Here is a 27871-nt window from a genome sequence, read left to right as displayed (position 1 = left end):
ATTGTCTGTGACGGGATTAGGGCTTTATAAAATTCCTTTAACACTAGGGAAAAAAATAACTACAAAAAAGGACATAAAAACAGAAAAGCAAACTGGACCACAGTTTTTATTGGAGTTTGTGCAGTACAAGATTAGTTCTTGCAGCAAATTTGCATCATAGTAACCACTACAAATAGTCTTTAGGAAAATAAGGACAATCCTAGTGAAGCCCCAGGATAAGAGGAGGCAGAAAGTTGTCCACAGCTCATCAAGGCCAAAATGGAATGATATTGTCAAAGATTCTCCTGCATTTCTCTTTCTCTCCTTCTGGGTATCAAGGTGTGCGTTTGCCTTTGGGGTGGGGAGGAGTCATGTTCTCCACTGCCTTGGCCTCCTTGGAGATTCTGGTCCTGATTCAGAAAGGTGCTTAGCCACATGCCTCACTTCAAGCAGGAGTCGCCCTACAGAGACGACACTACTGATGGGCTAAAATTCCTGACTGCATCAGGGCCTCTAATTTATAGGCTATTCCGGCTGAACAATGCTACCATAATAATTAGAAATGGCACGCGCTTGCTCAGGCTTCACAAGTGCCTCTACAGAAACAACCACCAGCACATGTACACAGACAGAGGAGAAGTAAACAAGTTTCCACATTCCAATGGTTTTCCTATGAGCAGAATAAAAGACTTTAAATAGAAAAAAAAAATGACCTTGATAGGGCATATTTAATAGCCAAAACTGACTTGCTAAGTCAAGGCCTCAGACTTCTCCCTATGCTGTCATGGGCAGTTCCCTTCATCTCTGGGGCCAGGGTTCAGTTAGATAGTCTAACACTCCACAGCAGCCACTCCAGCTCAGCAAGGCGGAGAAGGTGGATGGGAATGACCACTGTGGAGTGGAGGTCCCATAGAAGAACTAAGAGCAAGATGAAAGGAAAAGACAGATCAGAAGAGAAGATGCGCCAAGATCCCAAACCTGCCTCTTTCCTCTCCCCAGTCTTGGGTCACTTGTTCTGGAGGAGAGAAGGAGCAACTGCCTTGCTGGTGACAGAAAACACAGAGGCTAGGTGGTCAGTGGGAGAGACACCTCTCTTGTCCCTCCAGGGCACAACTCATCCAATGTAGATCCGATGGAAGTCATTGGCACCAAAGGCAGCATTGCACTTGGGGCACTTGCGCTGTCGGGTGTCATAGCGTGTTTTCACACACTCAAAGCAGAAGACGTGAAAGCACTTGGTGAGGACGGCATCCTTCTTGCGCATGTTACAGCATGGGCAGGTGAGGCGTGCCTAGAGGATAGAGATGCACTAGTGAGAGCTTAACCCAGGGGTGAGCAATTATTTCAGCTGCAGGGCTGCTTGATGAGTTTTGGAAAGCTGTTGAGAGCCACAAGGCTAGCCCTGCCCCTTGAAAGGTGCCCTGCCACCCCCCACCCCAACTTGGGACCAGAAGTCCTGCCCCTAACCCCTGACCTTTGCCACCAGAAGTCCCTCCCCTCACCCTAGAAGTACTCCATTTGGGAAGGGGGTTTCCCATCTTGGAACGGGAAAAAAACCCTAATTATAGACTAAAAATCAAACATCCACAATACTATACTTTAATTTTTTTTTTAATTTTGTCCTGCTTTTGTGTGTGTGTGTGTGTGTCATATATATACAGGTGATTGCATAATAGCTCAAAATAAAGTCTTACTCTTATATATTTGGGGGGTATGTGTAGATGTGGGTGGGTATGGGGTTTGTACAGTATGTGTGTGGGGGTGTGGGTGCATGTGTGTGGTGGAGTGTGTATAGCAGAATGGGGCTCTCCCCAGAGGTATGTGGGTGTGTGTGTGGCGGGTACATGTGGGGAGGGGTGAGGCAGGTGTGGGGTTTGTGGGGGATGCAGGAGATGGGGTGGGTGGGTTTTTGTGCAGTGTATGATTGTGTGTGGGGGAGAAGGTGGTTGTAGGGTTTGCAGGGAAGGGTTTGTGGGCAATGTGGAATGTGCATGGCAGCCCCCCACGCAGGCCCCCCATAGCCAGACAGCAATCACCCCCCGCCCCACAACAGCCTGGAGCCTGTGCACCCTGTGGTGCCTCCCCACCACTGCCAGTGCTCCACAGCCCCAGCCTGCCCTGTGCGTGCTCTGGACTGACCCCGACGGGAGCGGATTAGCAGGAACTTGCTACACAGCCCTGGCCCAGTCCACACATGCTCCGGACTCGCCTGCTCACACTAAACAGTGGCAGCAGCAGCACCAGCTGGGCGGAAACTGTTGCTCAGCACTGGGTAAAAGTGGCCCCTCCCCCTTGCTACAGCTGCCCCGAGCCCTTGCTAGGCTGCCCTGTGGCATCCACTGCTGTCAATGCCACCTCCAGGCTGCCTCAGAGGGCAGCGGTGACACGGCAGAGCAGCCACAGGGCAGCCCAGAATAGGCTCCAGGCGACTGTAGCAGGGAGTGCCGGGCAGCAGCAAGGGGGAGGGGCTGCTTTTCCCCTGTGCTGAGCAACAGTTTCTGCCTGTTTGCTGCCGCTGCCACTGTTTAGCATGAACAGGCAAGTCCAGAGCACGTGCAGGACGTGCTGGATCAGGGCTGTGATACAGGTCCCCACAGGTATTGGGGGGCGGGGCCAGCAGTGGCAGCAGATGGAAGAAGTTGCCACCATCTGATCTGCTTAGAAAGGCAGTCCAGCTGTGGAGCTGCCCCAGGCCTGCTGTGTGCTCAGGGGCTGGGACACACCACAGGCGGACAGTGCCTATACCAGGCAGGACCAACAGACCAGCCACCAGCCATACAAAGCCCCTCTGTGTGCCGGATCTGGCCTATGGGCCACATACCATCACACTTGACAGAAGTTGAGGAGGTGTCTCAGGCACTACTAACCATGGAAGGTGGGACTTCCCCTCTTTCTAAGGAGAAGGTGGTTCCTCCAGCCTTAAGGCCTTCATAGGCTAGTGAAGTCCATTTCTGCACAAACATTAAAACTGAGCAGCCCTTCTGACCAGAAAACTAAGAGAGGGACAGAAAATGTTTTCCACCTTATAATCCTTGATCTCCTCCATCAAAATCTCATCGCAGTTGGGCACCATATCAGGTTTCTTTGTGGTCTCCAGCTTCCTACGCAACCTGGAAATGTCCTCCTGCAAGAGGACGAAACACCAGAAAATAAGTCACTGAATCTAGATCATCTGTTTACAAAGCTTCTACTTTGAGGTACATTACATAACTGGAGCAAGGGGCCCCTACTGCGACTAGCGAAAGCCTACTGAGAACTTCTGTCCCTCTCCTTCTCTCTTTCATTGCACTGCATAATGGCTTCTCACAAAAACAAAGTGGTTAAATAATACACATAATCAGATATCAACTGTACTGGCATACTTTTGGCTTGCCATAGCCAAGATCTCAAATTGGGACATGTGTGAGGTACTAACTACAGAAGGTGGGGTAAGAGTCAAAAGGCCAAGATGATGTATGGTTGGAGCTGGAGACAAAATGAAGCTGGAAAAAAACATTTTCACAGCAGAGGTAGCCATCACAGAAACTGGACAATTTCAAAGATAGGCAGTATGACTTGAGAGACCAGAGAGGGTTTGTGGTACATGGCCAGTACCTGGGCCCGTTTGAAGTTAAACATGTCCTTCTCTTTTGTTACACTGTTCTCCACAATCTCATCTTGGAAGTCATGTAACTTCTTCTGGGCCAGTTCTAATTGTGCTTTAAGATCATCTGCAAGTTGGGCTGCATCCATTGCCTATTGGAGGAATGATCAGAGAATTACAGAAATTAGAGACGTTATGGAAATTCTTCCATCCCTCCCCTTCAATACTGTTCCTTATAGAGCCTTTAGGGTTTGTCTCCAATCTATGTTTAAACATTCCAAGCAAAGGGACTATCACCCCTTCTCTTCAGGGCCCATCCAACAACTGAACATTTCATTCTCAAGGTCTTGAGATTCAGCCTGAAGTTTCCATTTTTTAGTTTAATCCCATTAACCCTAGTTGTACTTCTGTACACCTCTCAAAAAAAAACCAATGCATCCCCTTCGTGCTTACACCCTTCAGACACTGTTAACCTCATAACTCTATTGCCCTACTATCTATGGATAGGTAGTGATTATTTTGTGATTTAAACTAAAGATAGAACTGTCAGGATCAACCTTTTTACTTTTATGAAAACTAGTAAATAATTTACTTTCCCCCTAAACTTCCAATACCCTAATTTGTTCATCATTTAAAAAAAGTCACTGAGCCAATAAATGTTAGCAAAATTCCCTTGACACCATAGGATCTAACATCCAAAAGGGCTGAACACATTGCAGACTTATGCTCCCTATAATTTCTTCATTACTTCTTTAAAAAATAATATTTTACCTGCCTTCCTGGATAATTGTTTTATTCCTAAATTTTTCTTGACAAGAGTGAAAAACAAGGAGGGCAGATGCAATCACCCAAATGGATCAATCTAATTTCAGCAGACCTCCTTGTTTTACTGCCCCTGGATATATTTGTTCAAGCTCTTCTTATTCCCCTGAGCTTGTTTGACTTCTGTACCATCCTGAACTGTTCTCTGTAAGCCTTAACTGACCCTAATTATCTTCTTTTGGCTGTCTCCCTTCTTTCCCCATTTCAATTTTTCTTTTATCCTGTGTGCTCTGATCAGTCCTTCATGAAGCTGTATTGATTTGTCTTAGTCCTTTCTTTCTTTCTTATTCTTGTCTTCTTTCTTTCTTTATCAAAGGATTGGTCTACTGTGCCTTAATTAGAGCACTATTTGGAATTCCTTAGCTGTGTATCATGCTGATGTGGCCACAAGGAATCTCAGAACCCACAGAACAGATCAAGTGTACACCTTAAGCAAGATAAAGAAGTTGCAAGTTCATCATCTAAGAGCTGTCACTCGCCTTGCGTTTGTTCATTTCAAGGGCCTGTGTTCGGAGGCCCAGCTCTTTCTCTCCAGTGCCAATGTTGCTCTGCAGCAGGTGTTCCTTCTCCTCCAGCTTCCGCACAACCTGTAACTGAGCATCCACCTTACAAAGGAAAGGAGAAGTAGTCAGAACTGTGCATGCTGCTGCTATTTTGTTTGTTACTCTTCTCCTTGTTTCCAAATCACTTAGCTCCATAAGTGCACAGTGGGAGCCCCTAAGGGCTGCTGTGAGCAGTTACCAGTATGCATGTGGGCTATAGATTGGAGAGCTTCCTAATTTACAGCTGTTTGAGCTGTGGACTTTTACCAGAGCCCGTGCAACTGGCTGCACCCATACCAGAAAGGGGCAGCTGGCTATCAGGAAGCTGTCTTATCCTTCACTCTCCCTGCTTAGGCAGTCCACTGCAGGCAGCTACACCTCCCTCCTAAATGATTAGGATGTGACATTTTTGATTGAACATCCTCAAAACCAAGTGTCCTGAGATGCATATGGCATGCCAGGATGCACAATTTTTGCCATCTGTGATAAAATTCATCAGACCCCAATTTCACAATGAAATTAAAATCTTGAGGGCCTAAGACATTTCACATTCATTGAGTTACCCTGTAAGAGATTGCAATGAAGCATCCAAGAAGCTTACACAATGTCAGAAGAGCTCTTTGAAGTCTAGAAAGCAGAAAGGCCTGATTTGTGAGAGAAGATCCCAATCTCTCCTGCCTTCTGGTTACCTGTGTCTTCAGGGTTAGGACCTGGTCTGCCAACTCCTCTTTTTCCTCCTTCAGCAGCTTGTGGATCTGGTTCGACTTGATACGTTCTGACATAAGTTTGAAGTTGGCATCATCCTTCTCCCGCAGCTGCTGCATCAGGCGAATGTTCTGCTCCTGCATATCCTCAAAGGCTTGTCCTGTGACATCCATTTCAGAAAGCAGGGCCTCCTCCTCCTGGGAGAGAGACAGACTTTGTAAGTGCAATCTCTCTTCCCCTTCTCAAAAGGGTGGGTTGTTTGTGTTCAAGCACCTCATTATCTTAGGACACAGAATTTAGTGCAAGTGAAAGAGAGCAGACTGCTTGAGAACAAACTCTTCCCACCACAGAAAATGTATCTTGAAATCTGCACTCCGTTAAGGGGCAGATGGTAATTTCCACAGACATCTATATCCCGTGGTACGTCTACTGGAAAAGACAACGAAGGTGAAAATTTAAGCCAACCGTTATATAGACCCTCCTCCAGTAGGCACAAGATAGATACAACTGACTCATGGAACAGTCACCTGATATGAATTTGACCTAAAGACGTTACTTTACAAGTTGATGGGCCAGCTGTCAATATCTCAGTAGTTTATAATGAACTCCTAAACTATTCAAGTCTCTGGGATTTTCTTAAACTACTTTAAAAAACTCACCAAACAGAAAAGGTGGGAGATATCAAAGATCTGCCCTATATATTGATGTCCCTTCATCTTGTAAGGGAACAAAGATAGGCATTAAATGATGGCAATCTATTTCCCCTCATGTAGACCCAGTTTTGTAATTTGGGATGGTATCTATTAACAAAAGCATTTACTACCTGTGTTTTACTACAGATGTTATACATACTATACTAGTCTATCTTGTCACATACAATACCAACCTTTTCCCCCCAAAACAGCTGCTGGAAATTAGAGTGCATATTATATGTGAGAAATATGGTAAGAGCAAGTTCTTCCCTTACTGGGCAATGCTGACAGAGTTAAAATCCGCAGCAATCCACAGGAAACAGAACAACGATCTGGCTCAGCTCCCTGGCTGCTGGTACTTAGTCACTTACTACAAGGAAAGATTTTTTTTTTAACCATTCTTTCTTTCAAAAACAACAAGGCGCCTATTATAACCTGGAGAGTGCAATATGCAAGAAAATATGGCATTTCTAAATTGTATGAGCGGTGCATAAAATCAAATGAATTATGAATCAAGTCTATTTTTAAGAGAAACCTCCTGCCCCACGGACTGACTTGACCTGCATTACCTCAGCAGCAGCATCATAGGCTCACACCATCTCAGTGTTACATGAAAGTAATTCTTTCCTCCCACTAGCCTCATTATATTCTGGCAATATTGTTGTAAATGGATGGGGGCAAAGGTGGGACATCATTGCTGGAGGCTGCACATATGGGAGGATCTTGATTCTAGCCATTCCCTGATACGTTTGGCTGACAGAGCTGCTCCTACTAAAGGGGCATTTCCACAGTCTCTTCTCACCTGCTTGGCCATGGCTAGCTTCTTCTGCAGATATTCGATTTGCTCCTCCACTGCCCGAATCTTGCGTAAGGCATCCTCATCCGCCATTTTTTTACTCTCTTTTTTCTCCTTGTCCTCCAGCTCCCTCACCCGCTGCCGAAGCTCTTCCAACTACAACAAAGAGAAAAAAAGGGTACAAGGAAAGGAATAAAATGTCAATAAAACTCTTAAAGAACCAACCTTCCCCTCATGTCTCTGGAACTATAGAGGAAACTAGAGGTGCACCAATACACTGGTCCAATATCAGATTGCTACCAATATAAAGAAAATTGGCTGTAACGGAAATTGGTCCAATGTGGCCAATAAACGTGCGCACAGCTGCAGCAAAGCATGCAGGCAGCAAGGAGCACAGTTTAGCATCTTGGAGAGCTGTTGCAGCTGGTAAGTGTGTTGTGGTGGAAGGGGAGGGGGAGGGAAGGGGTGTGAAGGGAGGAAATTGAATCAGTATTGGAAATCGAATTAGTATTGGCCAATATGCCTCCTTAAAAAAAATCAGCTATATATAGGCATTGGCCCCCAAAATCTCTATCAGTGCACCCCTACAGGAAACGCCTTCAAGAGCTGGAAATCCTGTCTATACTGCCAGCAAAGAGTTAGAAGGCACTATGTTATCATATTTATTCGACTCTTAGATGAGCCCCCCCACATTTAGCATGGTGGGGAAGTCCCTCATATTAGAACTGTGTACAAGAATGGGTGCTGTGAGGGAAGGAAAAACAAGTAGCTGCTGCAGCTTGGGCTGCAGCCCCTACCCAGGGTCACGGCCAAAGCTACAGCTGCTGCCTGCCCTTCCATCCCCTGCCCCCACTGTCCCTGCACCCTGCTATCCCCCCGCCACACCAGCCTCTGCTCCCTACCTGCCTCTCTTTCTGCCCCTTACCTTTGCTCCACGCTGGTAGGCTCTGTCCATGCTGCAGCCTGGGGCACTGAGCTTGGCCCCAGCTTAAGCCCGTAGCTTAACCTGCAAGGCTGCTAAGGGCCTCGGCTTGGCCCCAGGTTAGGACAGGGATGGAGCCTGCTGGCACAAAGCAAAGGTAAGGTGGGGGAGGAGGGAGCAGAGGCTGGGAGCAGGACACAGAGGGAAAAGAGGAGGCCCTCAAGGCTGAGGGGGGAGCAGGCAGGAGGCAGAGAGACAGGCACAAGCAGGGGGCAAACTGCTTGAGCTCCCCACATCACCTGCATCCCCATTGCTTCCCCCCTGCAGTGGTGAGGGGATGCATGAAAGGTGACCCTCCAATAATTAGATTCTATACATGGAAAATATAACAAATTTATAAATTTTCCATGTACAGAATTTCATTACTGGGGGGTCAGTTTAAATTCAGGGTCATCTTAAACTGCAGTAAGTACAGTACTTCAGGTATTCCCCTTCAGGAGGAGTCCTAACCTGAGGTGCTGAACATCAAGATCATTAAAAATTCCAAGATACCTTTTCACAGAGAATGAATATTAACATGGTCTCCATAGTTACATTCCCCTGGTTTAAATTCCTTCTAAAACTTCATTTGGATAAAGTATTCTTCATTTTTAAATCCAAATTGCTGTCTGAGTACTTATTTTAGTTCTACATATCACAAGTGACAGGATGGGACTTCTTTGAATTCCTTTGGGAGATTATTATTTCAGTTCAATAGACTACTGTATAATGAGGGTTTTCCGATGTTCTAACTTAATTTCCATTTTATTTCTTTTTCTACCATTCAAGACAACCCTGAACAATTCCTCCCTTCCACTTGCTACTCACACCTTTTAATTACTTTTATCTGGGCATAAGGCCAATAACATGCACATGACCATGTTGGATACCATATTCACTTAAATACAGAACAAGTTTCCTACCCAGTTCCCCTAAACAGCATGGGGGTAAAAAGCCCTTCATCTTACATTCACATACAAGGAAATTTCATTATACTAGCCAACTGCCCATCATGAGTGACGGAGCGTTTCAGGGAGAGCTGATATGCACCCCACCACTCATCCTTTGGGGCTGACCATGTAAACAAGGGGCGGGCAATTATTTTGGGCAGAGGGCTACTTACCGCGTTTTGGCAAGCTGTCAAAGGCTGCATATGGGTAGCTCCACCCCTTGGCAGGTGCCCCACCCCTCAGGTGCCATCTTGTGACCAGAAGTCCCACCCCATAATCCCTGACCTTTGCCACCAAAAGTCCATCCCCTTGCCCCCGGCAATACTCCTTTCAGCAAGTGGGTGTGCCATCTTGGAACCAGAAAAATACCAATTATATTTTAAAAAGGAAACATCTCCAGCATTCATTAATTTGATTTCAAAAAATATTTTTGTCTCAATTTACATGCGTTTGTATAGTGTACATAGAGGTGATTGGACAATAGCTTAAAATGAAGTTTTACTCTTGTATATGGCGGGGTGGGTATAGGTTTGTGGGGCGCTGTGGGTGTGTGCGGATACGTGGGGTGCAGGTGGGTATAGGGAGGGTGCCTGGGCAGTGAGAGGGGGTGTGGATGTGGGGGTCTGTGTGCATGGCAGTGTGAGGGGAGTGTGGGTGCATGTGTATGGTGGGCTACGCATGTGGGACTCATCCTATGAACATACACACACCCACACCCCTCCACCCTGCCCCTAGCTGCATACCCACACCCACCCAGCCAGTCCCTGGCTCCACAGCCACATCCACCCACCCATTCTGCCCCTGGCTGCAAACCCACCCACCCACTCTGCCCCTGACCACACAACCACACCCACCCACCCTCTCTGTCCCTGGCTGCACACCCACGCCTACCCTCCCACTCTGCCCCGACTCCACACCCACACCCACACCCACTCTGCCTCTGGCTGCACACCCACACCCATCCTCCTACTCTCCCCGTGACTCCACACACAAGACACACACCCACACATACCCACAACACACCAAGCACACACGCACCCTACTGGAGGCTCCGTGCTCCCTGCTCCTTCAATGCAGCCAGGCCATGTGGTGCCAACAGTGCCTGCAAGCAGGGAATGCAATTGCTGGGGGTGGGGTGGACTGGGCTGCTCAGTCCTGCTGAGGCTCCTGCTGGGTCCTACTGCCCCTGACTCCTATCAGCTTTGACAGGAGCCAGGGCAAGTCAGTACAGTTTTAAAGCCAAAGGGCTCCCTCTGCCTCTGGCTCCCTGCCTAAGGGGGCAGGGCCCATGCAGCAAATTGCCGCCTGCCCTCTCCAGGGCACATGTGTAGTTGGCCCCCAGCGTTACAGACAGACATAAGGAAGTACTAAGCCTTTTCTTATATTATAATATAATGCTAACTAAAGCAACGTGTTCAGAGATTGAAACCAACTATAACGATGATTTCAATGCAGACAACACTGAGCATGACTATAAAACACACAGCTAATATCAGACAAATGTACTGAGGAAAAGGTTTTTTTCCCCCTTTTATTTTTTACGGAAATTTTTTCATGTCCCAAGTCAAATCAGCCAAGTCAATTCCAAATTCACATGAACCATTCAAGAAGCATATGTGGCCCTGCTACCAGCTAGCATCCTCCACACCTGCCTGAGGCTTCAGATACTTCCAAATCCTTTGGTGGGCATCCTATGTGAAGGCCCAAGCCCAGAGGCTTGGGTTTTGAATGCCCCGAAGTTTTGCTTGCCCTCAGCCATATGGCCACAGGAGCAAGCCAGGGAGGAGTCTCTCATTTCCATGAAGTTGGTGTATAGCTGAGATCCTCCCACTGGAAATCAAAGTGGGAGGCTAACTATCCATTACCTTGGTCAGAGTACTACCCCCTACCATGTTCACGGTTTTTCCCTGCCAGCAGGAAAAGCACCTTTTTTTTTCCTTCTTTAAGAATTTGTTTGTGTTCTAAGCCATATCAAGTCCAAATCCATGCGTCAGTCCAGAACCATAAGTAGCCCAGGAACTGACCAACATCCTCTACTTCTACCAGGGCCTTCAGATACTTCCAAAGACTTTTGGCAGGCATCTTACATGTAGGCTCAAGCCCAGAGGCTTGGGGTTCGATGTCCCCAAGTTTCACCTGCTCTCAGCCATATGGCCACAGAAGCAACCTAAGAAGGAGCCTCTCACTTCCATAAAGTGGGCTTTAAGCCCCAACACTTTGGAAGGTACTAAACCACGTCAAAAGAACAGTTATCCTCCGGGGGCTTAGAGGAAACTGCCTTCATGGACCCAGATACATGGCGTTTCCCAAAACCTTTTTTTTTTTTGTTTTTGTTTATTGCACCGCTCCTGGAAGCACTGCAATACCAGGCCAATGCATGGAGTGCATGGAGCAAGCTCCAGTTCCACCTCCAACACCAAAAATCTACTCAATATAGACCTGCTATGGAAGACATATTAGGGACAACCACCTGCTCTGGGGAGCCCACCTACATGGTCCCATGCTAATGGGAACCTACCACAAGAATAGGTTAGTGCAGCCAAAACGATTCACAGACTAGGTTAGTACAGCCCATCTGAATAAGATATAATGTAGTGCCCACTGAGCACAATCCCCCTCAGTGCCAACTCTTTTAAAAGTCATGGTGAGTCACTACACTGCATATATTTAGACTTCTTTCTTCACTCCCACAGCTGAACTGCACCTTTCTTTGCCATTTCCAATGATCCCTGTTTGTTCTTCACCAGCCTTAAACAGCTGGCAAACATCACCAAACGGGGCCCTAAACAGTTCCCCAGAATCCCTCTGTTGCCTCTGCTCTCAGGCTGTCACATATTAGTGTGGCCCCGCCCTCCATAAGGTAAAGCCAGATCAGGTTGCCCTGCACCTATCTGCATATATATTTGTAGAATAACCCAGGACTTGCGACTAGAACAGCTGACTCCAGGCATGGGTGGAGAGCTAATTAGCAGATGGATCTTTAGTGAACCTAAAGTATATCCATATCCTGAGCAGTGCTGAACTCTGCAGTCAGCATGGCTTGGAATGCAGTTGATTTACTGGGGCCCAGCCTAACAAACAATATGGTAAATCAAGAGCTTTTGGGTTTTGGACTAATACCATGCAGTTCATACCATATATAAGTAGATACCGAAATACTGCTTAAAAGTCTGTTCATCGGGTACCTATGCTAAAACCTGCAGGAGTTTAAAAAAAATAACATGCAACAATTCTGGATGAACCAAGTCTATGGTATTGTATGTATGAGAATTTGGGAGAAGTGCTGTTGTGCAATAATGCCTGCCCAAAGGCAAAGGCAGAGTTCTCTCAGTCTCAACATGGTTTGAGGGAGACTATGAGGATCTCCTTACACTGGCATGTTTACTTCAAAGTCAGGACTTTCAAATTCACTTCCATGTGCTCAGAGACAGCAGGGTCTGATTGAGTGGGGGGTGGGAAAAGAGAGGAGAAGGGGCTGCAAGCGGAAAAAGTTGGGATGGGCTCCCTGACCCGAGATTTATTTTCCCTGCTGCATGCAGGAAGGGGACAAATTCAAGAGAAACCTCCAATAATTAGATACTATACCTGGACAATTATAACAAATTTATACATTTTTCATATACAGAATCTAATTATTGAGTTGTCTTATTTTCAAGCTCCTCTTATATTTGAGTAAATACAGTAGCAACAGATTCCTTTGCCAAATCATAGCCCAGGGAATAACCAATTACAAGGCTACTTCAATTGCTCAATGGAGAAGGGCTATGCCAAACCCAGTACACTGTCTGCTCTCCCAGTCTGCTCCAACCTTCACGCTAACACAGGAAAATGAAGGAGTGAGATCTTTTGCAGCCAGGAAGAGGAAATAAGGCATTTCAAGAGCAGCAGTTAGGTGGCATCAGGCAGCAAAGAGAAAAATGACATGGTCACCTCAGCTTTGGCCTTCTTCTCTGCCGCCATGAGCTGAACTTTATCTCTCTGCTCCTTAGGGGCTGAGCGGTACATGTCTAACAGCAGTTTCATCTCCTTCTGGCTCTCCTGGGCCTTCCTGGTAAGAGTGAAAGAAAAACACAACTGAGAATTTGGGAGAAGTGCTGTTGTGCAATAATGTCTGCCCAAAAGCAAAAGGTAGAGTTCTCTCAGTCTCAACATAGCTTGAGGGAGACTATGAGGCTCTCCTTACACTGGGCACATGGAGAAATCCATAACAAAGAATGGACACACTGAGGAGGGCCTAAGAGAGTGGCCAAACCACTTACCGTAATAGTAAACTACACACTATCTGTTCCTCAGGCACAGATCAAAGACAATGAGAAGTACTGCCTTTGCTAATCGGCCCCTGCTAAGCCATATTGTCTCCAGATGCTAGTTATCAAACAAACCAGTTATTGGCCCTGGCTGCCCTGCAGGGTTCTAAATGCCACCTCTACCTTGAGGTGACTGGCTTGGCTTTCAGTGGCTAGGCAGTCATACAATAACCAGTTTTGTTTCTTTTCATACAATCACGAATCAGTTATCTGATGAAGCAGAGTTGTCTCTAATTCCAGCAGCTAACACCTTAACTACAGGTTTCCAACCACATTCCCCCAAGACTCCCAGATTAGACCATGATGATAAGAAAAGCAAGTTGGGAGGCAGAACAATCCTTCTTACTTGAGATCAGCCTTCAGCTGCTTGATAATTTCAGCCTCTTTCTTCCTCCCATCCTCATGCTTCCCTTTGTCCTTCTCCTTGGACTCTCTCTCCTTCTCTGACTCCTTCTGTTTTTGCTTCTCCCGCTCCCGTTCCCGCTCCCGTTCCTTTTCCTTTTCCTTCTCCCGCTCCCTCTCCTTCTCTTTCTCTTTCTCCTTCTCTCGCTCTCTCTCCTTCTCTCGCCTCTCCCGCTCCCTCTCCTCTTCATCTCGCTTGGCTTTGGCATCACTAGTGTCCTCAGGGGTTGCCTTGGGTGCAGGTGCTTGAGCAGAGGAATCATCAGGTTCTTGTTTAACCTCTGGTGGTTCCTCTTTTGTGTCTTCAGTGCTGGACTGGGCCTGCAGGAGGGCACTACCAGTACGGGAGCGAGTCTGAGGGCAGGATCCAAAAAGAAATGTAGTAAGTGAGAGAAGTTCTCAGCCAGAACACAATCCTCATGGCCATCCCTGTAGGAATCCCTCTGCCGATCTCCCTCACAAATGTTATTGCCAGTGCTCTTAACAGAGCAGAATGCAGCCACCGAGGACAGTCTACTTGGTAGGAGGAGGGAATCCAAGATGAGACTGCTCAATGGAAAACCGTGCAGTCTATCCCCTGAAACCTGCTAGCATCAAGGAGAAATTTATGTATGGGACAGACTGCCAGACTTTGCTCTGCTGTGAACTGGTTTCCCCTCCCTCTCTGCTTTCTCCATTAGGTTCCTGCATCTCCAGCTCTGGTACCTTGCTCAAGTCAGATTGGGCTTCCCTCAGTTTGCGCTTGTACCTCAGCACCTCTCCTTTCAGTTGATGGTTGTGATTTTGGAGGCTGCTGATGAGATGACGCATTTCCCGATTGATTGGGCCTGCAAGACATGCATAAAGAAACCAGGTTACAACAAGCCACAATCAGTGTCTCTCTTCTGCCCCGGGCATTTTCCCTGCTATTCTTCATACTGTATCTTTCTGGTAATTATTTACCCAGAACGGTAAGAAAGGAACAGACATTCCAAAACCACAAACACAATTTTCTTCGTGCTATGCAACCCCATGGACACTGCACCAGCAGAATAAAACTGTACTGGCTTTATTGGCTACTATATACTCTTACAAAATCACTAGCCCTTTGACTCTTAACACAGGGCTGTCCAACTTCAGAGAAGCCAGGGGCCACAGGCCAAACAGGTCACAGGCCCAAGGCCAACTACCATGTGGGCTGTATGTCACAAGGGCCATACAGATTCCCTGGGACCCCCACTATGTGCAGCCCTCCTGCTACACAAACCCTCCACTGCTGCTGGCGCTGCTGCAGAAGCCCTACTACTGCTATCACTGTGCAGACAATCCCCTACATCATTGCTGCACAAGAAGCATGAGCTCCTTCCCTCCTCCCTTCCCAACCATGGAAGCCCCCTGGCTACCACCATGCATTCCCCATCCTCTGCTACTGCATGAGCAGAGCATGCCCCCAATCCAAGTCCCCTTGCTGGTACTGCCACATGGACAAACTCACCAGGCCTCCTGCTGCACTATCCTGTATCAAAGACCCTGGCTGCCACAGCAGCCAGAGCAAAAGCAACAGCAACTGGGTGGGAGCCCAGGGGCTGCACATTTAACCCCTTGCAGGCCAGAGGCAGCCTGCCAGTTGGACAGACCTGTCTTAACATAACTATTCAGATTTTTTCGTCCCACTGGCAAACTGAGTTTTGATAAGACTTCTGAGGGGCCTCAAGGACTATAAATTGATTGCTACATTGAAAATCCCTTCTCTTACCTATCTCTAGTGAAAGGTAAATAGGTCTTGGTCAAGGTACAATTTTCCTAAGCATTTGGGCTTATTAAAGACCCTTCTCTCAATACAATAGTTTCTAATGGCATGAGAGATGGTGTATTGGCACTACACAACCCCTGCGCTGCCATTAACAAACCAATTCTCAAATGCACTCAGAAATTTTGTCAGTACACCTAGCAGTAGCCTAGAAGACAAAGACTAACTTGACACTGTTCTGTCTTAAATGCCAAAAGGAGCATCTTTTTCCTTGAAAGTGTGACATGAACAATGAAGACATTCAGTACCTGCTTGTTCATTGGCAGCAAGAGTCTGTTCAAACTCTATCCTAAGCATCTCATATTCCTTTCGGACCTGCGCCAGAGTATCCTCCAGCTGGATCACCTCTGTGCGCAGCTTCTTGTGTAGACTGACTTCATCTCGCTGGGGAACAAGAGGGAGATTAGCGCTGTGCCCAGGACTGTCTCACCTCATCAAGTTGCTTTCATTAAAAAACAAAATAAGGAGAGTATTAATCCCCTCCTGCAAGGCACCAAGCAACCAAGACTGCAATAGCCATTGTAGTATCCTTGATGCTCTTCATAGCCTGTCAAATAGCCATGGAAATGGCACAGCTGATAGATGAGGTAGGTACCAAGCCCTGTGGGGCAGAATGGAAGACCTCAAAGAGAAAGTGATGGAGGCACAAGGCAATTACCTCAATGAGTTCCACTTGGCGCTGATGTGTACTGCGGGTGCCGTGAAGCAGAGTGCGAGCTTCATCTAGGTGAGCCTTCAACTGGAGGCTTTCATTATACAGGACTGAGAACTGGGACTGCATGCAACGGTACTCTGGTGTTTCCTTCACAGCCTCTTCCACTGCTCTCCTTAGCTCCACCTGGTAGATGGTCCCACAGGGAAAACAGAAGAAGTGAAGAACAAAGAACCATTAGCTCATCTTTGACTCCCATTCTGTGAGGTCTGAGTACACCAAACCCCCTCCTTTATTAACTCCCTTGCACTTTTCAGAACTGGCACAAAGTAGGGTAATTTCCTCCTTAACTTTCCCCACTGCAGGAGTCTTATGTGTAACAGTTCAGTACTGATGAAAAGTACTGAGTTAACAACCTGGAGTCTAGAAAGATTGCACAGACAACAGCATGGCAAACTTCCCCTCACCATCCAGCCAGCACGCTTTGAACTGGACTTGGACTAGACTCATCCATCTTCTGGCCCACTCCCTTCTTGACCTCCATGTCAACTATGTTATCTATTAAAAAATATTTCCATAACTTGACAGCTGGCAGCCACTGAACAGAGCAACAGATTTCATAGAGGCAGCAAGTCAGCTATTTTGGAAACAAATAGGATGGTTCTTAAAACTGAATAGCAACAAGGTGAAACAGGTTGAGAGGAGTCAGTTTGTTCTAATTTAGCAGGAGTTTTAAAAAGAAGCAAAAGAGAAAAATAAATTTTATCTGCTACTCTCTCTCTCTTTTGATCACTCAGATAATTGGACAGTTCATCACTAAACTCTTTATTAGTTCCCCCAAAACAGCTATGAGCTAAGGAAACAATCTCTGCTGGGATATAAAATTAGTTTTGACATGTGGTCATTACAGAAACACTCATGGATGAAGCCAGGACAGAGAACAAAAAAACCCAAACAAACAAACAAAAAAATTAGGTACATATCCACAATTCCCTTTAATGGCCACGAGGTGTCACTACTAGGGCTGTGTGAAGCTTTGATTTGGTGGAGATTCCAGGGCTGCAGGTTGTTCCTGGGGGCGCATGCCCCCAGATCTGCACATGGGATGACAGCAGGCTGCTGCTGCAGGCTGATTTTTACCAGCACTTGGGGCGGGCACACCAAGCACTGGGAACAGCCCAGTGCCCCTGGACCTGAACACAAGATGGCAGCAGGCTGGCACTGCAACGGTGGCAGCACTGGGCTATTTTTGGTGCTCAGGGTGGGTGCGCCTAGTGCCAGGAAGAGTCAGCCTGGTGCCGCCACCAGGCCCAGCCTGCAGTGGCAGCCTACTATCATCCTGCAAGCAGATCCAGGGGCACGCGGCCCCAGGAAGAGCCTGACACAGCCCCCCATCCTGCAGCCCTCCGAAGGCACGTGGAGGAGCAAGAGGCAGAGCTTGCCCCCCTTGCCCTCATGCACCCACTGACAGTTCCTGTCGCAGCTGGCGCTGGTCACTCCTGGGGCTGCTACAGCAGGGGCTAGGATGAGTACAGACAAGCTGCACTGCATCCCAGAGTGCCTGAGGCTCCACTTGTTGGTACTCCCTCCAGCCCCTGCTGCAGCCACCCCAAGAGTAGCTAACACCAGCTGCCTGTACCATGGCACAGTGCAGCCCAGAAGCTGGGGTGAGTGGGGACAGATGGAGCCCAAGCATGGGGGGACAAGTGGAGCATGGTGCAGTCCCAGGAACAGCACCCCTCCCCATGCCCCTTCCTGCCTCACCACCTGGCAATGTATCCCTATCCGTTAGTGCTATCTGAAGCTTCGGCAGCCGATTCAGCAGCCAAATCTCCGAATCTGAATTGGCTGAACTGAATCAGGATAGTGATCTGAATCACTAAATCAAATCACTGTCTGTCTGAATCAGGCAAATCCAAATCTGAATCCAATACTTGCTGCTTCACACAGGCCTAGTCACTACTACACCAGGCATGCCAGTCACAAACACCTCAGGTTCCAATTAGCATCCTGAGCTGTTGCATACAAAATATAACCAAACATATAGGGCATGACACAGAGACATGAGAAACAGATTAAAGGAAGGAACTGGAGGGGCATCCCACAGAGATTAAGAAAAGCTTAATCTACTCCCATCCTGCACAGGCATGTTGCTTCTTCCTACCTTCAGTTTCTCATTCTGCGTCGTCACTTCCTCAAGATCCTGGCGCAGCTTCTCCAGCTCACTAAGGCGGTTCCCAGCTAGTTCCTTGTTCTCCTCCAGCTCAGCATTCATCTCTTCAAACTGAGGGAGAAACACAACAAGTGTTTTCAGTGTATTTTAAAAATCAAAAAGAAACCAACTTTGCACTTATCTACATTCGACACACAAAGATGGTCCTTCCCATTACCATAATACCACAATCTCTTTCAAATACTTACCCTCACCACCTTCTTGTGAGATAGGCAAGTGCTGATATCTCAGTTTTACAGATCACAAACTGAGGTACAACCCAAGGGACTTCCCCTCAAGGTCTCCCATGAAATCTGTGGCACAGCTACAACTCAGCCCTAAGCTGTGATATTCAACATGGAACCATCCTTCCTGCCCCTTATCTACCTTACCGTTTTCTTCCTCTCCCTTGCTTCAGACTTTACCTTGCGAGCATTGATGGTAATCGTTCCCCCATAGAGGCTGCTCCCAGCTCCGTACACCTTGTAACCTTTTGAATTCACCTGCAAAGAAGACACAGAAGTTGTAGTAAGTGCCCAGTGCTTCAAACATTTGCTCAAAAAGGGGTACAATCCATAATTCTGAGACTGAAATACTTTGCTAAAGTACAAACTCAGTGTGCCACAGGAATAGGGTTGCCCCTCTCTCCTGCTCAGCAATGAAGGTATTACTAAGCCCTACCCAGTTCAGAATAATTCCAGCACCAACCCCCACAAAGGCCCTGTACTTACCCGTTCCAGCACATCTGCCAAATGCCGGTTGAGTCGTTGCTCTCTCTTGCGGATCTTGTCAATATCCCACTGCAGGTCATCAATCATTGTCTCCAGCACAGATACGCGGGACTCTGCTGTTTCTACTTTTTCTTGCAGCTTGGAGAACTGTAGCCAAGGGACACAAGACAGCATACATCAGATGGGAAGCAGCGCCTGATTCCAATCTAACATCTTTCCTTGATTGCTCAGCACTTTTTATTGGTTCCAGTTTTTTTATTCACGTAAGTTTTTCTATGGTCCTCATACCTATGGTATTTGTATTTTGCTCAAGCATCTGTTTGAAAGAGGGACAGGTTTCTTCCCACCCTTGTCCAAAATTTGACAGGAGCTAAAATCCTATTACAGGGAGGAAGACAACCTGAAGGCAGAATGGAAATTGGAGAAGCTCACGAACCTGGTGGCAAATCTGGCACAGCCAGATGGCAGTTGCTTAAATGTACTACACACAGGGCCCTGATCTCAGCCTTCGAAATATTTGCAGATGCTTATTATACACACTCAGTGAATGTTCAGCAGATGGAGTGTAAAGGAAGCCAGCTTTTTTAATCGTTAGCAAAGACTGGATTTTCAAGAGGTAGAGTTTTATGGGGGGGAAATGGCAGGCAATTCAAACTCACTGAGGTCTAGGATCAGCTTGTAATGAGATGCCAGTGCCTTTTAAGTTGGTAGCAAGAAAACAACTATCAGAATAGATGTCTGAACATGGAAAAGATATGAGGGTCAACAGGCAAGCAATTGTTAAGTGTATCTTAGTGTCTGCTTCTGTCCTTCCTTTCCCCCAGGCAGATCAACACTGGGTTGGGCTGTTGCTATATAACCAGACTAGGCCCAAGACAGCCCCCACCCCACAGCTGGATAAGGGCTGGGCTGGGCTGTGGCCAGGCAGCCAGATTGGGTCTAGGCCACAATGCCCTTCCCCTTCCGCATGCAACTGGATCTGGGCTGGGGCCCACCTGCCCCACACACCAGATCAAGCCTCCACTGCACCCACCTCATCAGACCTGCTAGCTGGATCTAGCCCATAGGACAAGAAGATTGGGCACCACTGCTCTAAACAACAAATGGTGTATTTTACTAAGTCACCATTTACTCTTGTCTCAAACATCTTTGCCAGTGACTTAATGTTACTGGGTTTCAGAATCATGCAGAAGTACTGCATACAGTGACATGTCTCCATAAACAACTCTTTTCCTCAGAACTTGAGTTCTTCAAACCTGTTATTTTTTCCTTTACAATTCCCCAAAGGAATAACACGCTTAATGCATTCTGCGCACTCGTGTAAGTGGAACCATGCATTCCAGTTAGGAATCTAATAAGCTTGACCACAGAGGTGGCTTCCACTTTCTTGTCTTGTACCTCCTGAGACATGATGTGGTGCTTTTCCTGGAGGAGATCAGCCAATTCCTGCAATCTCCCATTCTCATGTGCAAGGTAGACATTCAGCTCCTGGACTGCTTCTTCCACGAGTGAAGCATCTGAAGAAAGGAAAATAAAAAGCATATGAAAAGTTAAGTCATGGAGAAGAACCTTCAATCTGGCAACTAAAGAACAAAAATAACTGAATAACAGCATAAGAAACCCATATGGGGGCATTTTTGGGGGATGGGGGTAGAGGAGAAGAATGAGAAACCTGATAAATGATAATTGCTTTGTCCTTAGTTGCAACATTCTGAACAGCACGCTTTCAAATGTCCTGTGTTTGACACTACTTGAGCACAGTTTGGAAGGGGAGAACTTACAGAACAAGTAGGAACTCACTGTCTGTTATGAACAGCCAAGTGAAATCTTAAAAGATACATTTCAAACACTCAGGTCAGATTCCCAGACTTTCCTAGAAAGCCAGCCTGAGAATGAAGTGAGCCCAGGGCAAATTTTAGTTGAGAAACCATAGCTGTTTCTGCAGAATGTGAGTTAGTGTAAAATCAACACTCAGGAGACACCACTAAACAAACTGGTTACACAGTTCAGTTTGGAACTGCTCAGCTTCACTTAGCAGCATGCGTTTAGCAACAAGCCCCACACCGACTACTAACAAACTAAAGGCCCAAGACATACTGTGCAGATGAATGATTGTCTCCAAACTATGAAACTATGAGCAGCCCAAGAACTTCTTGGCATTTGAATTGTGAATGGAAGGGACCCAATATCATAAAACAGAAATGACCCAGTCCTTCACATCAGTTAATTTAACCAGTGATGAGCTCAGCATCAGTTTGAGACAGTGGCAGACCATTGCAGGGTTATAAGGTTCACTTGAAAAATAAGTATTTCCAAGTGGACAAACATGCAACATGGTGAACCACCACACATCGTATCAGGCACTTATCTCATGATTTAAGCCACTGAACAATAACTTATTATTAATGTTTTCCTTTAAGGGACAGACTTTCAACAGATTTCAGCAGTCAGTGGCTAGTACCATCTTCAGTGGGAGTTGATGGGTACCAAGTGCTTCAGAAAATTTTGCCATTTCATGTTTGGCATGTGTGAGTGTGGGAAATCTTGTCCTAATATTTAAAAAGCAGAAGCTGCCTCATCCCTGTCTAAGACTGGGATTCATCAAATTCTCAGTCATACCTCCACTATCTATCTTGTGAGATAGAATATCCATCTTCTCCTGCAGCTTGTCGTACATTGTAACAATTTGGGCAACAGCTCGGCGAGAGGACTCCACACGTTCCTGAAGCTGCGACTCCATTTCCTCACTGGTACTACTGGCCAGAGTGGCCAGGAAGGAGAATGCTGGCTCAAGACCCTCCCCTAGAAAAAGAGAGATGTGCAGGAAGAGGATGTAAGTGTAATTATGTATGTAACACCGCCAATCAAGATTCTCTCTAGAGAGCAGAATATCACCACTTTCTTCAAATGAAGTCCATCTTCCCCACTTGTCAATGACAACATACTAAGCAGCCTAAGTCCTTACCTCGCTCCCTCTCATCCTTGCGCTCCTGATTGCTGTCTGAGTCTGGTTCTGGTTCTGGTACCACCAAAGCTTTCCGTTCAGAGAGGAGGTCTCCAAGACCTTCGTCTAGGTCATAGCGCTTAAGAATGATGCGGATATTTTCATCAAACTGGAAGAAGGAAAAAGTGAGGAAGGGTATAAGATACATACTTTACAGTGCTTTGAAATAATGCGGAACACAAGGCCACTTGACAGTTTTGTGCTACAGACCTGGCTCCAGTAGCGGTTGACAATCAACAGAGAAGCATCATCAGTGGCCTGCCGCCGCTCCAGCTTTTCAATGTGCTCCCGCAGCTCATCCTCAATGGCCTGGCGCTGGTCCAGCATCTCTGCCAGCTTTCGGTTCTTGGACTGCAGTGTCCGGATGTCCAGCTCTTCCTGCACAGGGGAGGAAATCACTTCTATGTGGTTCGTGCAGCACAGGCACAGTCCACTTCATTGAGTAAAAGATTAAATTGAAGATGACAACACCACAACACAATGTGAAGGGGTGGGGGGTGGGGAAGGAAAAAGAGGCATTTTATGTCCAAACAGGACTAAGGCCAGAAAGTTGAGCTCATTAAGAAGGCAAGTAGGGTGCAGGAGAAATACGTACCGTTGAGGAAACACCCCCTAGCTTAATAGTTTCCACAGTGGTCCCTGAGTCTTCAACTGCTGCCTTCTTCTCTGGGGGCCCAGAAGGGCCTGGCTCTGCAGCAACCCGTTTGTTGCTGATCCCAGACATGGTGGGTAAAATATGGAAAGTCCCCCTTCTCCGAGCTATTCCTAAAAAGCAAAGAACAAGTTTAATAAAGGCATATGCACATCATCAGTTCTCTTTCAGGGAATTCCAACCTGCAATAAGGTAGCAACATAGCCAACAAACCACAAGAAATGAACAATAAACTGTCTACACAGAAATTTACCTTGTGAAGGATTTGGAAAGTATGAATTTAAATTAAAACATATATATAATATGATGAAATACTAAAATATGGTATTGTTCTTGCAAATTCAGAATATTATTCTTGTAGTCTGATTAATGGCTTAAGTAAAGGCTCACACTGACTTCTGAGTTTTTGGACCAGGCTTCTAAAGAAAATATTAAGTATTACGCTGCTTCCTCCATCTTTATACAATGATTGGTATAATAGGTCTTAACCTTGATCAAAACTTACAATACAAATATTAAATAACACAAAGAGTTAATTATACAGTCTTGTCCCTTTTATTTTAATTTTAAACCTTTTCTTTAAGATCAACAGTAATCATGGAATAACAGGGAAGAGGAAAAGAAGGCTCCTTCCAAAAGATTTCAAAATGACATAGAAAGATGTCTGGGATGTGGCAGAGAACTAATACTATGGTTTCTCCATCAGGATTCCCACATTCACAGTGTGACAGGAATGAGAACTAAAGAGTTTGGTGAGATACCTCCCTATGTCCTACCTGACCACTACACTGCCATCCTGACATCTGTAACTCACCTAGAAGAATGTCTTTGTGATGTGGGGTGAAGCGTATGGGCAGAGTTGTGACGGAAAGTGGTAGGCAGCAGATCTTCTCATGCCTGCCCCTGAAGGGTACATAGAATGACAATGGAGACAAAATACAATATACCTGTTAATTCCCCTGACACAAAAATGCATTTTTGACATTTTTTCAACCATTCTGATATGTGCCTTGAGAAAAGAAATAAAGAATTCTTGCAGCAAACAGACCATACTGAGAGATAACATGGTGCCAATATCATTGTAATCACAGAGGTTCCCTGTAGATCTTACTACCTTTAAATAAAGGATATGCTTGTGTGTGCTTTGCGTTGCGTAAATTCAATGCTGGTGAAAGGCATCACCAGAGACCTTTGGAGACTGAAATTCTCTGGATGGTGTGAACAGTGGCAGAAGAAATATTCTCATACTGTGCCACTTGGACTGATCACAAACACAGAAAGTAGGGCGAGTGGCACCTTAGAGACTTACTGGTTCAGAAAGGCATGAGCTTCTGTGGGCAAAAGACTTACTTCAGCATTCACTATGAAAGGGGTGTTTGCCCTCTGCCTTCCATCTTTTTGCTTTGCATTGCAAAGGGAAGCAAAATACTTTTAATTTACATTCTGAAGAGAACTGGCAAATAAGCCTACAGCCTGCTGCGGCTACAAAGCCATTGCCAACTCAATTCTTCCTGTCCCCAGTGGAAGCCCTCAAACCCTCAACAGAAAAGGCCATAACAGCCACTTTATGCAAAAGAATCACATACCTGATTAGGTCTGAATGAATTGAAAGACAACCTATTCTAGGGGAAATTCTTACAGTCTCTCCTCATTTCTCTCTCTATGAAGAATTTGGCCATGCGTGTTTCTAGTACCTTTCAGAGGACCATGCTGGCTACTAATTTGGTACAAAATTTAAGTAATAATAATAAAAAACCTGTGTAAAACTAAGAGCCCCACAGTTTCTAATTGGGGGGGTGAAGGTTTGCTGGATTTCTTAACAGCGAACACTGCAGCTTCTCAAGCTAAGAAAGGCACTTCAAAATGAGACAGAGGACTGCTTCATGTGCTCTATCCCATCCTTTAAATATAGCTACAGCAAAGTTACAAACCAGTGACTCCATGAGGTTTGCTGTTTTTTTTTTTTAAATGATCTATATGTTACAGGTTCACTGATACATTGGTCCAATGTCGGATCAGTACTAATATAAAGAAAATTGTCTATACATTGGGCTGATAATTTGGCCAATAAATGCCCATGTTGTGTGCAGCTGCAGTGCAGCATGGAGCAGAGCCGGCAGCATGGAGCACTGCTTCCAGCTGATATGTTGGAAGGGGAGAGGGGAGGGAAGGGGCATAGGAGGGGGCAGATCAATGGTCCCCCACAGTGAGGGAGGGGACAGGTGCTGCCCAGCTGGAGGGCAGAGGGGGGTGGCTCCCACTACTGCTTGCACCTAAGGGGAGGGGCATTTGCTCCCAGATGGTTGCAGCGCAGGGTGGGCTGCAGCTGTGGGGTGGAGGTGGAGCCAGCACTATGCAGGGCTCTTCTCGCCAGAGGCTGGGCTCAGAGAGGGCTCCAGTGTTGCTAGGAGATTGCAGCCACGCCAAATTTTGCTGCAGCTTTGCTTTCAGCTATGCGCCGCTGCCCAGATCAGCCACAGCTTTTCCCAGTACTTGGGTGGAGGCGGGGCATTCAGCTGCGACCGTGCCGGCCACTGGGAGTGGAGCTGCGGCGAAATCTGGGGTGGCTACAGCCTCCTCACAGTGCCACCAGAGCCTGCTCCAAGCCCAGCCCTCAGCAAAAAAAGCCCCGCACAGCACCAGCTCCACCCCGCAGCTGCAGCCTGCCCTGCACCGTGCAGATATGAGGTCACATGCCCCCCCCCCATCTTCCTGGGGTACAAGCAGTAGCGGAAGCCACACCCCCCCCAACCATGCCTCCGTCCCGCCACTGCCGCCCACCCTGGCTGGGCAGCACCTGCCCCTACACCCTCCCTCACTGCAGGGGGCATTGATCTGCAACCTCTCTGCCATGCCCTCTCCCTCCTCCCCTCCTTTTCCACCACAACGGACTGACCAGCTGATGGCAGCTGTATTGGATATTGGATTGGTATCGGCTGATATGCCTCCTTAAATATCAGCTTCAGTATCAGCCCCCAAAATCTCTATCGGTGCACCCCTACCATATGTATGTAGGCATGTATTAGGGTACACATACACATTTACATCCGTACACACATACACATATGTATATATGCATTCACACATTTTAGTAATATAGATGCATATAGGTGTATATACATGCATATGTACGTGTACACATGAATCTGTATACATACACTGGCACTTTTGTTTTTAAAAATCAATATATGTATGCATGTACATACATGTAAGCATGTGTAAACACAGACGTTCTTTTAATCTTTATGTATGGGTGTGGGTATATATATGTATGTGGGCAGCGAGGAGCATAGCCCAGCAGCTTCAAGAGCAGTATCCAGCTGGTAAGTCTGGTGTGGTGGAAGGGAAGGGGGCAATGGAAGGGGCATGGGGGGGCACAAATCAAGGCCCCCTGCAATGAGGGAGGGAGTGGAGCTGGGACACGGATAGGGGCTGGGGCAAGCACTGCCCAGCTGGGGTGGGGCAGGGCGGGTGTGGGATGGAGCCATGGCTCATCCAAGGGGCACAGGGAGGTGCCTCCTGCTGCTGCACGTGGCTCCCACTGCTCGTCCGGGAGGGCATAGCGGGGGGAGTGTGCCCCTGGATCTGTGTGGGCAGGCAGGGCTTGGGCTGCGCCATGCTGTGTTCATGGCAGGCGGTGGCAGCGCTGGGAGCAGGAGCTTTGGCAAATTTTGGGGTGGCTGCAGTGGCCCTTATATTTCTGCCCTCAGTGCTGCCTTCCCTGACTGCAGTCCAGTGCAGCCCCAGCCCTGCCCACCCCACACAGATGCGGGGGCACATGCCCCCCGTCCCTGCCCTCCATACCCTCCCCTAGATGAGTGGTGGAAGTAGCAGCAGGAGCCGCCACCACAGCTCTGTCCCACATGCACCCCGCCCTGGCTGAGCCCCAGCCTTGCTCCTCCCTCACTGGAGGGGACCTTGATCTGTCCCTCCCTCCTCCCCTTCCACCACAACAGACTTACCAGATGGATGCTGCTCTTCAAGCTGCCGGGCTGGTATCGGAAATCAGATTGGTATCGGCCCCAAACATCTTTATCGGTGCATCCCTAGTATACACACATTGGTAACAATAAATATGCATTTATGAATGTGTATATAATTTATTTATATAATACACACACACACACGTATACATATAGACGTTATTTTTAGTAATATTTATTTTATGCATATACATTCACACACGTATACATACATGTGCATGTGCGTATACATGCATACATATGTCTATACACGTTATTTTAAATAATCAATATGCATTGATGTATATGTGTATACGTACACACACCCTGTCCCGGCCCCCTCCCTCCAGGCCTACAACTCACGGGGGGTGGGGGTGCTGGGCCCCCCTAAAGCCAACACTCCCTCCTCCTGAAGGCTGGCCCCCTCCCCCCCGTGGGGCCGAGCCCCCAGCGCTGCCCCTCCCCCCGGGCACCCCGCGTAGGGAGCACCCGCCGCCCGCAACATCCCCCAGGGCTGACCCCGCCCCTGCGCGCGGAGGGGGCTCCGGCCCCAGCCCCGGCCAATCCCCCGTGCCGCGCCCCGAGCTCACCGCCGCCCGGCGCTGGGCCTCTCCTCTGGCCTCCTACCCCTGACCCAGCCGGAAGCGGTCAGTGACAGCGGCTCCACCAATCAGCGGCCCACTGCGCAGGTCGTCACCCCAAAGGCGGTGCCCTCACTAAGTATGGCTGCCGCGCCGCCTTGCTTTCTAGGCGCCTGAAGCCATGGCGCCGTGACGCACCCTGGGCGTGCCCTTGCCGTGGCTCGGTCCGGAGGGGCGAGGCTCCGTGCCCTTACTTGACATGGCGGCCGCCTCCCGTTGATTTCTATGGGGTTGACGCTCGCAGGAAAGGAAAGGATGGCCACCGCCCTTCCTCTGCGTGGGCGGAAGTGGCGGAGAGGAAAGAGTTGAGGCGAGGACCGAGGCTTCGGGTGGAGCCAGTGCAGTTTGCCTGCCCAGCAGGCACCCGTGGGGAGAGAAGGGGGGGCCGGGTGTCGTTTGGTGGCAGCATCGTCACTGCTGAAGGAAACCCTCAGGAATCAAAGCAGCCCGGTTGCACGGTGCAGCTGTGGTCAGCAGGTGGCACTGACC

At 47.6% G+C, this 27871-nt stretch overlaps 1 protein-coding gene and 1 pseudogene across 1 annotated transcript; both read right to left on the bottom strand.

Annotated features, from left to right (window-relative positions):
• Positions 1-88: 88 nt before the first annotated feature.
• On the bottom strand, positions 89-27403 carry RNF20 (ring finger protein 20). The gene is made up of 22 exons (XM_090038896.1): positions 27332-27403; positions 26742-26825; positions 23594-23682; positions 22723-22892; positions 22338-22505; positions 22089-22236; positions 21743-21925; positions 20522-20640; positions 19124-19270; positions 18818-18895; positions 18345-18464; positions 16187-16366; positions 15777-15912; positions 14445-14566; positions 13684-14093; positions 12961-13078; positions 7126-7275; positions 5616-5828; positions 4864-4989; positions 3574-3714; positions 3002-3103; positions 89-1270 (listed from the first exon to the last, which is right to left on the bottom strand). The coding sequence occupies exons 4-22, from the start codon at positions 22849-22851 to the stop codon at positions 1094-1096; spliced, it is 2967 nt and encodes a 988-aa protein (XP_089895022.1). The 5' UTR covers positions 22852-22892; positions 23594-23682; positions 26742-26825; positions 27332-27403; the 3' UTR covers positions 89-1093.
• On the bottom strand, positions 11363-11485 carry LOC149868600 (U2 spliceosomal RNA; annotated as a pseudogene).
• Positions 27404-27871: the final 468 nt, after the last annotated feature.

The sequence above is a fragment of the Crocodylus siamensis genome, chromosome 3 (genome assembly GCF_052110815.1).
Source record: "Crocodylus siamensis isolate JL-2025a chromosome 3, ASM5211081v1, whole genome shotgun sequence".
Lineage (NCBI taxonomy): Eukaryota > Metazoa > Chordata > Crocodylia > Crocodylidae > Crocodylus > Crocodylus siamensis.
Note: the sequence above shows the minus strand (reverse complement) of the source record. Positions and strands in the feature narration are given on the sequence as shown.

What these genes read in the sequence shown, in the direction of transcription:
- RNF20 (XM_090038896.1), bottom strand. Translation starts at nt 22,851, where the DNA reads ATGTCTGGGATCAGCAACAAACGGGTTGCTGCAGAGCCAGGCCCTTCT. An exon ending in TCAACCGCTACTGGAGCCAG is followed by an intron (nt 22,237 to 22,337) that starts GTCTGTAGCACA and finishes TCCTTCTTCCAG; the next exon opens with TTTGATGAAAATATCCGCAT. An exon ending in ACCACATCATGTCTCAGGAG is followed by an intron (nt 19,271 to 20,521) that starts GTACAAGACAAG and finishes CCTTGGCTACAG; the next exon opens with TTCTCCAAGCTGCAAGAAAA.